At 48.2% G+C, this 12,449-nt stretch overlaps 2 protein-coding genes across 2 annotated transcripts; both read left to right on the plus strand.

The window, feature by feature from the left end:
- The first annotated feature begins 116 nt into the window (after window positions 1-116).
- LOC131108475 (gamma-aminobutyric acid receptor subunit rho-3) lies at window positions 117-7,509 on the plus strand. The gene is made up of 11 exons (XM_058059440.1): window positions 117-273; window positions 390-502; window positions 4,440-4,507; window positions 4,581-4,804; window positions 4,992-5,074; window positions 5,142-5,279; window positions 5,360-5,512; window positions 5,591-5,652; window positions 5,721-5,852; window positions 6,040-6,811; window positions 7,278-7,509. The coding sequence occupies exons 1-10, from the start codon at window positions 137-139 to the stop codon at window positions 6,340-6,342; spliced, it is 1,413 nt and encodes a 470-aa protein (XP_057915423.1). The 5' UTR covers window positions 117-136; the 3' UTR covers window positions 6,343-6,811; window positions 7,278-7,509.
- Window positions 7,510-7,629: 120 nt separating this feature from the next.
- Window positions 7,630-12,102, plus strand: LOC131108465 (uncharacterized). The gene is made up of 13 exons (XM_058059418.1): window positions 7,630-9,775; window positions 9,852-9,954; window positions 10,039-10,128; window positions 10,193-10,241; window positions 10,317-10,453; window positions 10,521-10,622; window positions 10,705-10,817; window positions 10,900-11,136; window positions 11,200-11,276; window positions 11,342-11,497; window positions 11,606-11,669; window positions 11,733-11,864; window positions 11,944-12,102. Exons 1-13 carry the CDS (start codon window positions 7,823-7,825, stop codon window positions 12,091-12,093), a joined length of 3,363 nt encoding a protein of 1,120 aa, XP_057915401.1. The 5' UTR covers window positions 7,630-7,822; the 3' UTR covers window positions 12,094-12,102.
- Window positions 12,103-12,449: the final 347 nt, after the last annotated feature.

Raw genomic sequence — 12,449 nt, forward strand, 5'->3', positions numbered from 1 at the left:
CGCCGTGAGCTGTGAGATGTTCGCTCCCAGCTTCCCACGCTAGTCCGCACGAGCTGGAGGCCTGACTGGGGAGACGTGGAGGTGCTCGGGGGGTGAGGAGTTTGTGGGGGCGGGCCGGAGGTGGATGCTATGAAAGATGAAGGTGGATGTGCTGGCTTGTCTGACGGTGGCCGCCGCGAGCCTTGTCGCCATGGTGACCGGGGGTCGCAGCTCCGGACGCAGGAAGCACAAGGAAGTCTTCTTGGGGGAAAACAGCAAGTTCAAGTTTGGAGGGTGAGGACTTCATGTCTTGGAGACTGCTGAGGAACTATTATAGGCACTGATCACTGTGTGTGTGTGTGCGTGTGTGTGTGTGTGTGTGTGTGTGTGTGTGTGTGTGTTTTGAGCAGACGGATCGACTACAAGCTGAAGAAGCAGGACAGCACCAAAACACTTTTGATAAAAAGTGAACAGCTGCTGAGGATCGAGGAGCACGACTTTGCCATCAGACCTGGCTTTGGAGGTCTCTCACACACACACACACACACACATGTACATACTAAATGAGAAACATGGGAATGAGAATAATAATGACAAAGATAAGAATCGGTAAAATTTGGGTGGATTGACTTTCTTCATGCCTGACTATGAGGATGAGGTGAGATGATGATGATAATGATGACAATGACAAAAGTCCACACCTGAAAATGATGTTACAATGATAAAAATGAGGATGACGACGGCACGTGTTGGCTCTCATGGCTTGATGATGAAGGTGATGACTTCCAACGACAATGATAGAAAGTTGTCAATGAGAAAGATGGATAATGATGCACGGTGCTTTCTTTTTCGATGGTTCACTTGGCCTGACGATGATACAAAAATGAGAATGATAAAATTGAATAGCACACGTTGGCTCTCATGGTTCGACGATGAGGATGCGGATGATGATTATAATGATAATGAGTTCTCAGTGAGAAAGACAGAGAATGGATTATGTCAAAGATAAATGATGGTTCGCTTGGCCTGAGAATGAGAACGCTGTTACAATGACGACAACGATAATAATGAGGACGATGGACACTCCCTTTGGATTGCACGTGTTCGCTCTCATGGCTCGACAATGAGGATATGAATGATAGAAAGTTGTCAGTGAGAAAGATGATGATGATAATTATACAATGAGATGACATGGACAAAAATGAGAATGATACTGACACACACTGATTGGATGAAATGACAATGATGCTGATGAGGATACGGATACACAGATACCAACGACAAAACATGAGGATGGTGCACACATGTTTTGGGCGGCACTTGATTGACGAGGACGATGATGATGATGACGGTGATAAAGATGACAATGATAAACATGGGAATGATAATGAGGAGGCTGCATGACACGTCACGCCTCTACTGAGGTTGTCCAGACGATGACTGTGATAATGATGTACAGATTTTGGATGACCTGATGATGTGATGAAGGGCACTGGGTCACCATGACGACGGCTGTCTCAAGCCACAATCACCCAACACTGACCCAGATTGGACCTGAGTGTGTGTTTGTGTTTGTGTGTGTGTGTACCCATGATCACTCCAACAGGATTGTGTATCCTCGCGTGTGTTATTGTAATACGACAGGAGCCTTTGTGAGTGCGTGTTGCCATTGTGTGCGTTTGGGAGGTGGGGGTCGTGTGCAATAATCTGGATTATATTCCAGGTCTGAAGCAGATGGAAACAAACGTTGAAAATGGCCGATACACAACAACACAGCGGGACACAAAAAGACTTATGGCTAGCATGTTTGTGTCGCCGGTGAATACAGGAAATAAACAGGACGTCCTCAGCAACAACACTTTGGATGTCCACAAACTTGGAAGTTATGTCCACCCTTACCGCCTCCGCTCCACATTGTTGACTGTGTGACCTGTCATTTTGTCACCCAGCAAACACACAAAAAAACACACACTGTCCCAAAACCACGTGTGTGACCTCTAGTTGTTTCAACATAGTACCACATCCACATTTTGTGTGAGTGTCAATTAGTGAGAATGCATGATTATACTTGTGTATTGATGTCAATGCATATTAGTGTAAAAGTGCAAATTATATTTATTTGTTATACTTTAGGGCTGCACGGCGGATGAGTGGTTAGCGCGCAGGCCTCACAGCTAGGAGACCCGAGTTCAATCCCAGCCTCGGCCATCTCTGTGTGGAGTTTGCATGTTCTCCCCGTGCATGCGTGGGTTTTGTACTCCTGTTTCCTCCCACATTCCAAAAAAACATGCTAGGTTAATTGGCGACTCCAAATTGTCCATAGGTATGAATGTGAGTGTGAATGGTTGTTTGTCTATATGTGCCCTGTGATTGGCTGGCCACCACCTCTCGCCCGAAGACAGCTGGGATAGGCTCCAGCACCCCCCGCGACCCTCGTGAAACTCTATTTAAACTCTATTTACGTGCCATTGTCATGTTATATATAACCGTAAATACATTTTTATGTCGAGGTTGTGGCTTTGTAGTTGCATTGAGTGCGTATGAATCATGGAGGAGCGTCTCCCTGGTGCTAACAATAATCACATGATGAAATTGAAGCCTGTCATCCAGTGATCCACCTGACCAAGTGTTCACCTTACAAACATGTTCATCCGTCAATGCTCAGGTGACGTTTATAAAATGCAGGCTGACTCGTCGACAGTGTATGCGAGCCAACGTGATTTTTCACTCGACAATGGAAGGGAATGACAGTAATGATGGTGATGGGATGTTTGTGTGGCAGGTTTGGGTCAGGACAACGTGATAGATGTTAGCTCTTACCTCTGCGACCTTTCAACCCAAACTAAACCAAACACAAATGAAGTTTAGCAAAAATAAACCATGCTTATATGCTCCCTAGTGTTCGTTAGCAGTATTTAGTATATAGTATACATGATATCAGAGTCTTTAACCACATGGTTATTTATGAACAAGTATATTGCATGACACAGAAGCAGGTACAGAACCAATGTTGTAATAGCGGGAAGGAGCAAACTGATCATCCAGCTTGGAGTTTCACACCAACAATGCAAACAGTAGTGACATTATAAAGTGCAAGCAGAGGTAGATGTTACCAATGTTGTAATATGAAGGAGCAAATTCCTCAGCTAGCATTAATAGCACGGATGAACGCTGATGACACAACCACATGAGTTTCACAACAACAATGCATACAGTAGTGACATTTTAAAGTGCACGCAGAGGTAGATGTTACCGATGTTGTAATATTGCTAAGTAGCAAACTGATCATCCAGCATTAATAACACTGATGGCTAAACTAAATGAGTTTCACACCAACAATGCAAACAGTAGTGACATTTTAAAGTGCACGCAGAGGTAGATGTTACCGATGTTGTAATATTGCTAAGTAGCAAACTGATCATCCAGCATTAATAGCACTGATGAACGCTGATGGCACAACCACATGAGTTTCACACCAACAATGCAAACAGTAGTGACATTTTAAAGTGCACGCAGAGGTAGATGTTGCCAATGTTGTAATATGAAGGCGCAGATTCCTCAGCTAGAATTAATAGCACGGATGAGTTCACTGTAAAGTATCACGTGCATGACTTTCACACCACCAAGCTGAGTAATACCATTTTAAAGCGCATGCAGAGGTAGATACTCATGATACTACTAATGCAGCTACTGCCACCAATTGGATATTTCTTTTTACCGCCCACACATACACAGGGATTATCAAAGAGGGTGTGTTTTGTCAATTTTGTCAGGGTGTGGCGTCAATTGGGGAATTGACAGTGATTTTCAGCCTTTGAACAAAACTAGAAATGAATTGTTGGTCTCTCAGCTCTCATACTTGAAAGTAAAAGTAATCTCAGTCTTTATCACTTTGCCGCTTGAGATGATGTCAACACACACCTGAAGCTCCTTAAGCCTTTAAGGCCGAGCGAGAGTTGAACTTCGGGGAGAAAAAAAAAAAGACACACACAGGGCCGGGGCGTGACATGGGGAAAAAAAAACAGAGTGAGTCACCCGCTGGCTCACTTTTGCGGTTGTCGTGGCGACTGCTGCAGCGGGAGCTTTGCCTGGCTTCATTAGGTAAAGTGTTTATTGAGCTGCTGTCATGCTGACGCTCAGGTGGAATTAACACACAATGACACACAAACACACACGCTGTCAATGTAAAGACGGGTTCTTTTTATGCTCATGCTGCTGTCACATAAAACAAACATACGAAAGCTTAATAACTTGCGGACGCAATTCAGAGATTAGTAGGTCAGAAGGCATTTTCAAAGATTACGCTTTTGCTTTTGTTGATTTTTTTTTTGGCTACGGCGAGAGGCTCACAATGTTAAGAGACATCTTTCTAGTAGACATCTTGGTGAAATAATAGTTAATTAATACCAATAATAGTTACTAGCAGTTTACTGGAGTTGACCTTTGAACCTGTCTGACAGGATCGGCCATCCCGGTGGGCATCGACGTGCAGGTGGAGAGCATCGACAGCATCTCAGAAGTCAACATGGTGACAAACGGCAAACACAATCAATATTTTTAGTTTCGCTTTTAGACTTATCTGTGTTTTTTTTTTTTTGCAGGATTTCACCATGACCTTGTACCTTCGCCACTACTGGAAAGACGAGCGCCTGGCCTTCCCGTCTCGAAACAACCAGAGCAGGACTTTCGACTCACGGCTGGTGAAGAAGATCTGGGTCCCCGATGTCTTCTTTGTCCACTCCAAGCGCTCCTTCATCCATGACACCACCACGGAGAACATTATGCTGCGCGTTTACCCCGACGGGAACATCCTCTACAGCGTCAGGTGACTTCGCCAAGCGCTGTTAGCGTTAGCATGAGCTTTTAACCTGTACCCCTTCTGGAAGATTTCCGGAATGTACCGAATAAAGCTTAAGCAGTGTGACACAGGAGGGGCGGTTGCCGTGGCAACACAGCAAGAAAGGTCAGTCCGGGACAAGATGAAAAGCTGCTCTCCTGGTTTGGTTTTTCAGGGTCACCGTGACGGCTTTGTGCTCCATGGACTTCAGCAGCTTCCCTCTGGACACACAGAACTGCTCACTGGAGCTGGAAAGCTGTAAGAGACACACACACACACACACATGCACAGTCATGACGCTAATCGTCTCACCTCCTCGCCACAGATGCGTACAATGAGAACGATTTGATGCTGTACTGGAAAAACGGGAACGACTCCCTGAGGACCGACGAGATCGTCTTGTCTCAGTTCTTCATCGAGCATTTCCATCCCTCCAGCGGCCTGGCCTTCTACAGCAGCACAGGTGGGCAGTCGTACCTAATGAAGCGGCCTCAGCCTGGTCCAGAATGTCACATAGAACCTGTATGTGTGTGTGTGTGTCAGGATGGTACAACCGTCTGTTCATCAACTTCATCCTGCGGAGGCACATCTTCTTCTTCATGCTGCAGACGTACTTCCCCACCATGCTGATGGTGGTTCTGTCCTGGGTGTCCTTCTGGATCGACCGCAGGGCCGTCCCTGCTCGAGTCTCTTTAGGTGAACCTTCCTAAAGATGAAGAAAAACATCTAAAGAGCTCATGTCCGACCTCTCATTTGTTGTCCTTCCACCTGCAGGTATAACCACAGTGCTTACCATGTCCACCATCATCACAGGAGTGTCCTCCTCCATGCCTCAGGTGAGATGCACACCGAGGAGACAGCCAAAAAGAACTATAAAATGTTCGTCTGTCTGTGTGCTGTTCAGGTGTCCTATGTGAAGGCGGTGGACATCTACCTGTGGACCAGCTTCCTGTTTGTCTTCCTGTCCGTCATCGAGTATGCGGCTGTGAACTACTGCACCACATTAGAGGAGATGAGGAAAATGAGGAGGGGAAAGGTCAGGAAAGGAGCTCAACATGAGCACCTGTTTTGAGCATTCCAGCATACAAACAGCTCCCTCTGGTGGCAAAATGGCGGCATGTCATGCTTAATCATTTCCCTGCACCAAAATTCTCCATAACGAAGAAGGTCAGCGCTAACAAACTAGCAATGAGATGTTAGATGTCGTTTGTGTGTCTTTCCAGCTTCCCTCCACCTTCAACGCCAGCCAGGCCATGGCCTTCGACGGCTGTTTCCATGACAACGACATTGAGCTGACACCCTTCCCTAGCATGGCTCAGGCCCTGACCTCTGACCCCCTCACAGCGCCCTCACCGCACCAGGACCCCTGCCCCTCAGAGGGGACCCGCCTGCGTCGGCAGCGCTCCTTGCGGGAGAACGTGGACCTCCTGGTGAGCAACAGCTACATGATCGATTCGTACTCCCGCCTGGCCTTCCCTCTGTCCTACCTCCTCTTCAACACCATCTACTGGAGCCTCTACTCCTGAGCCGCTGAGGTTACACTAAGGTAGCCGACACATGCACGTGGAGACCATGAAAACTCCATACAGAGATGTTCCAGCAGATTCAAACCCGGATCTGCAGACCGCAAGGCTGACACTAACCACAAGGGCACCATACTTGAATATACCCGTCTTGTGGCGGAATCACACAACTAAATGAAATAAAACTACCGTACTTTTTGAAAAATACTTTTTTTATAACTTGTTCTTCATTGTGTATGTTTTCAGCAATGACTAATAAATGGAGATAGCTTATAAATAACACGGGATAATAACAAAACTGTGATAACATTATTTACGACCTTTGAAAATGCTTTGCGGCCATTATTTCCCTGTTGCCACAGTAACCCAAAACCTAATTTAGGGCATTGAAAATGGCGGCTTCAGTTAACTGCGCAAGCGCAACGAAGCCTAACTACACACCGGACTTGTGCCCTACCTTGGAAATTGACAGGTGAGTTTTTGACGTACCTACCTAAAAAAATGTACATATTTACCTCATTGCCTGCAGTAAAGTTTAAAGGTTTGAAAAACTTCAATTTCATTCATACCAACAGCTAACAGCTACACCGGCGGATAGCTAGCTAGCTAGCTAGCTAGCTAGCCTACGTCGAAGACGGCACTTGGCTTTTATTTTTCTTCCTCAAATCCTGCTAGTTTGATTGCTTAACAAGACCTTGAAATAGTTTTTAAAGGTGTATCTTTTTTCGTCTTAACAAGTTTTGCTGACATAACTTTGGTAACGATGCTAGGTGGCTTTAGCTCCTCTGTCTTCATGATTAAAATAACTATTTTCACTATAATTACTATTTAGAGGATATTGTTAATTTTAAGAAAACACATTTCCTGAAGTATTTTTTTGCTGTGTATTCAAATAGATCAATGTATTTTTTGATGTTACCACCCTGTCTGCTGTTCAGTGCTTCCTGTCCAGTCTCCATGGCGACCATCAACGGCAGCTCTTCCAGTGGAGGTGGTAGTGGTCCCCAGTCACATTACTTCAAATTGGAACTCAGATGGTCCCTAAGTACTTTCGCTTCCAACAGCCACTTCACATAGAATAATGGGCATACAGTATATTACACACGTCAGGGAAGCTTTGTGCAGAGTGGGAGGGACCCACGTTAGTGTTAGTGAAAGATGCCAATGGGGGAGGGATGAGAGCTGAATGGTTGGATGTGGGGGGACAGGGGGGCTTACAGCTACTGTCCTGGACTGTGATTGGGGGCCACTGGACCATGTGCTGACCCGACTCACTGTATAGGCTTGCAGGGGCGCACACACACACACATAGTGGAGTGTTGAGTGGCAGGGACATGTGAACCCCTTCACATGTGCTATTCTGGGTAAGGGAGGGGAGGCCGGGTGGGTAGTAGAGACTCTTTTTCTTTCTGCATGCGAGCAAGGCCACACGAGGACCTGCTCATCGTTGCGTCCTCTTGTGTTTAATTTCTTTCTGGAGAAGATGGGCTGCTGCTTTAGCAAGGAGGCCGGGCCAGGCCAGACCACCGAGAGGAGCAGCCTGCTGCACCCACCGCCCCAGGATGGCCTCCACGAGTCTGTGGAGCAAGTGAGGCAACAGGCTGTGGCCATGGCTCAGCATGTGTGCCTGGAGGAGGAAGAAGAGGCCGGGCCGCCCCAGCGGAAACCTCCCGATCACAACGAAGGTCATCCAGAACTTGATGGTAAAATGCATGTGATTGTTAGCGAGAAGAACCTCAGAACGGCGATCTCTCACGAGGGGGAGTTGGCTATTCTTATCCCGGCTGACACAAGTGTACAGGCGGACCCGGGCTCTGAAGCACGTCTGACCCACTCCCCCACGCACAGCTGTGACCCGGCTCCCTATATGGAGGTGCTCAGCCAGAGTCCGGCCAAACAGAATATCATGGAGAATGCTGCACGCCGAGCTTTGTGGTTCACTCAGAACCACCAAGGCCAAAAACTCCCTAAACCAGAAGGATGTTGGTCCACTCCGGCTATCACGAGTCAGGATGATCCCAACCACCCAAAGTTGGGGGACGACCCGGCTGAGCAGGAATCCCTCAGAACCAAGCATGAAGATCGGGAGGAAACCTGTATTGTCACTGCAACACTGGGTCAGGACTTCCAAACGAGGACCCGTCGGTTTTACAGCATCTGCTCCATTGATGACCTTGACCATGATGACCCCATTCGGGCCCGGACATCTGCTCCCCCCAGCCAACCAGAGCCCTCACCTCTTCCTCAACTGCAGAGCCCACCTTCTGATCCAGTAGAACTCTGCAACGGTTCTGGAAGCATCACAGACCATCACGTTGGCACATGTGACCCACAGTCATCAAGTGGAACCTCTGAATGTGCCCTGTCGGTGGTTACTATGATGAAGCTTCCAGACTGTGTGTCTTCAGATGTTCATACATCAAAGGAAACAGCTGTCACTTTCCAGGAGAACCCACTCGACCATGTACAAGCTTCAGAAGAAGAAGTCCATTCCAGTGTGGGCTGCACTCCAGAGCCTGACGTCACACAGCAGCACAAAGAGGAGGACCTCTCTCCGTTTGCCGTGGATAAAACATCAATACATAGTGAAACCAGCCATAGCAGCACAGCCGTCCAATCTCACATCTTCACATTTAAAGAGCATGGAAGTGTAGAACCATCTCAACGGGATCATGAAGACATGAGTGTTACAGTCAGTTCACCTGCTGAAGTCCGGGACATTTCAGAACAGGACGCATGTTCAGGACATCAGCGTCATGGGTTGGATCTCATGGCAGAAAAAAACAGCCTAAATTGTCTTCCTGCCTGTGAATGTCCGAGTGTGTTTTCTCCATCTATCGAGGGGACCAGCCCATGCAGACAGCTGAAGGTAGAAGCTCCACAGGAGGAAGAACCGCAGACTACAGAGAGTCCGAGTGATCCAGTAGACCTAGTAAATGGACCTGTGTGTAATGAAGTGCAAATGATATATTCATCTTCTGAGACGTGTCCCAATCCAAAAGGTTTTGACACAGAAATAGTCCAAGTGGACTCCTGTGCGACTCCAAATGGAACAGGTGGTCCGGTTGAGGTTGTGTCCTTGCAGCAAGACCACAGATTCCTAGTGGAGCCGCACCAGCTGGACGTTTACGCCTCCACACCCTCCTATGAGATCCACTTCCTAAGTCAGGAGGTCCCCGCACCCAGCGAGGAGGTCGAGCGTGAAGGCGGGATGAGGGAGATGGTGTCAGAGCTGCTGGGCGAGGACACTGACCCCTCCGTGTGCCAGCTGGATCCTGACTCCTGGATCAGGCCCGCTTTGGAGAGCGGATGTGAGGCATGGTCCCGGGGAGCGCCGCAAAGCCAGGGAGAGGTTTTGCTAGGGGCGTTCCCATACTGCGCCGTGATGCCCCAGGGGCCGTGCGAGTGGGGGTGGCACATGGGCGGCCCTCGGGCTGTAAGTGTTACCGCTCACAGTCAGCACCTGATGGAGGATGTGTGTGCTGTTGTTTCAGCCGCCTGTTTCTGTGCAGACCCTAAACCCGGATGCTGAGGTGTGGACCGGATGCAGATACAATTTCTTGCAGGATCAGCAACCATGGATGCATCTCCCCAGTGAGCAGGTGGACACCCAGAGTGAGTTTGCTATCTTTTAGTGTTTATGACTTAGACGGTTCTTCTATTTAATCATTATGATGGTGCTATGTTCTTCCTCTGCAGGCCAGGTTGAGCCGCACAACACCAGCCTGGCTCAGGTTGAATCGGAACCCGCAGCAGCAAAGGAACACATCCCACCGGAACCCGACACAGGTTCCCACGCAAAGCATCATGTCCGGTTTTTTGCGTGTGAGCTCATGACTTGGTGTCATTTCAGAAGGACTGATGGAACAGCTGAGATCTGTGTTGGAGTTTTGTCTCAGCAGGTAAGATCACACAGGAAACAAAGACCACCCGTTGCAAGATCTTATAGCGGCTGTCGGTTTTTTTTTTTTTGTCAGGGAGCACCTGGCCAACGACTTGTACCTCCAGTCTCAGATGGACGACGACCAGCACATCCCCTTAGCAACACTAACCGGCCTGGACGCCGTCAAGCGCATCAGCACGGATCTTCAGCTCATCACGGACGTTGTCAAAAGTCCGTGTTTCTGGTGCTCTGGTGTCATGTCATTGCCAACATCACTCATGTTCTCCTCGCTCCTCAGCGCTGCCACATGTCCAGATGGCACCTTGCGGACTCAAAGTGAAACCCAGCCAAAGTCAATATGTCCTCATCTTGCGCGAGGTCCCCAGCACCACGTCTCGCGAGGAAAGATACGCCCGACCCTTCATCATCACTCTGTCGTTTTGCTCCAGTCGTGCCTAAAAGTAATCTATTACTTCTCCTGCAGGAAGTAGTAGCACTCTTCAGTGATGAGAACCTGCCCGATTTCCTGAGCTGTGAGTTCGTCAGCAGCGATAACTGGTTCATCACCTTCAGGTCGGAGGCCGACGCACAACAGGTAATTTTTTATTTTTCACCTGTCATGGCAGCCAGCATTGAGATGTCTATCTTTTTTGAAAATGCTGCGTTTGTGTCCGCAGGCGTTCAGGTACCTGCGAGAGGAGGTTCAGGTATTCCAGGGAAAGCCCATCATGGTGAGGATGAAGGCCAAAACCACAACATTCGCTTCTCGTGCGCCCGTCAATGGCTACGGCCCGGCCCAGGTCAACATCATGGGTGATCATGGAACGTCCTATTTACCCCCGGACGCCTACCAGCAGCTGTATGACTTCACATACCCGGTGTGGTCAAAGTCTGCGTACTCCGACTGTGCTGAGGTGAGTCTGCCGATGAAGACTTCTGTAACCCCTCCATCCGCAACATCTGATTTTTGTCTGCAGCCGCTTGAGCTCGATGACGCCCTTAACGGGTTCCCAGCAGCCCCCCACTTCAAGCCGCACTTCCCACGAAGGAACAGGTACGCAGCAGGCTCGTCGCCCCTCATGCTTGGACACTCAACGAGGATCTTTGGTTCCTTTATAGCAGGAAGGGTGCAAAGACGTCCAGCTCAGATCAAGTCAGGAACCAGAAGGACTCCTCTCACTCGGCAGAGCAAACCTCAGAGCACCGCTCCTCTTTCTCGAGGTCGGGGCGGGGATGGTCGCACTCTCGAGGGAACGGGCCTCATCATAACAGAAGGTACAATTGACATAGACGGCCTGACTTATGTGGGTTCCAGTGTACAAGAGTGATACTACTATAATGAAATATAATGTATAACTAAGTACATGTAACTACTCTGATCAGGCCTATAAATGGCAACCAGAAGAGAAGAGAGAACCCGCGCTCCGGTACCAAAACGGTACACCAAGTAAGTCTGAACACAGCATTTTTATCATGAAATGCAACTTTTGACATTGTGTGTTTTGTGTAGAAAACACCCTCTCCACCTCGCCAGCCGTCCCCCATCGAGCTCGGCATCTCAAACTTCCCTCCGCTCGGTGTGCAGAAGAAAAGCGAGCCAGCAGAAACTTCACCCGACAGCACCCAGGAGCTCACCAGTGAGGTAAAGCACCTTTTTTGCTGCTAGTTTGGTACTTTTGTGTGTGATGGAGAAGACCCGAAACTGCCTTGTGATTCTTCAGACCTCCAAGAAGCTGAGCTACGCCGAGATCTGCCAGCGGTCTTCATCCGACGGGTCGGCACTGCTTGCTGAACCCGTCACCGCCGCCTCTTCCTCTGAGGAGCCCCACTCGGCTTCTTCTGAATCTCCCTCAGCCTTGTTGCCACAGTAGTTGTGAGTCCTATTAGCTTATTGCACTGGTGGATTTAGTGCAGTGGAGTGGGGCTTTACATCTTTCACATGTTTGTTTTGGTTCCACTTATTGTGTTGTTTTTCCTGGTGGTGGTGGGCACTTCCTCTTTGTTAATGTTGGTGAGATTTGCCTCCAAGAATGAAACAAAAGCACACATGAAAAGTTTCCTTTTGCATGAGTTTGACTATTTTCATTTCCGGATTCATTTTAAAATGTAATAATGGTTTGTAAACATTAGAGTTTGACTTTTAAGTCGTTTTTTTTAAAGAAATGCAATCTTTTGAAATGTGAATCAGGCACATGTGGGTTTGTACAGATGTATATAATACCAAGCA

The sequence above is a fragment of the Doryrhamphus excisus genome, chromosome 21 (genome assembly GCF_030265055.1).
Source record: "Doryrhamphus excisus isolate RoL2022-K1 chromosome 21, RoL_Dexc_1.0, whole genome shotgun sequence".
NCBI classification, from domain to species: domain Eukaryota; kingdom Metazoa; phylum Chordata; class Actinopteri; order Syngnathiformes; family Syngnathidae; genus Doryrhamphus; species Doryrhamphus excisus.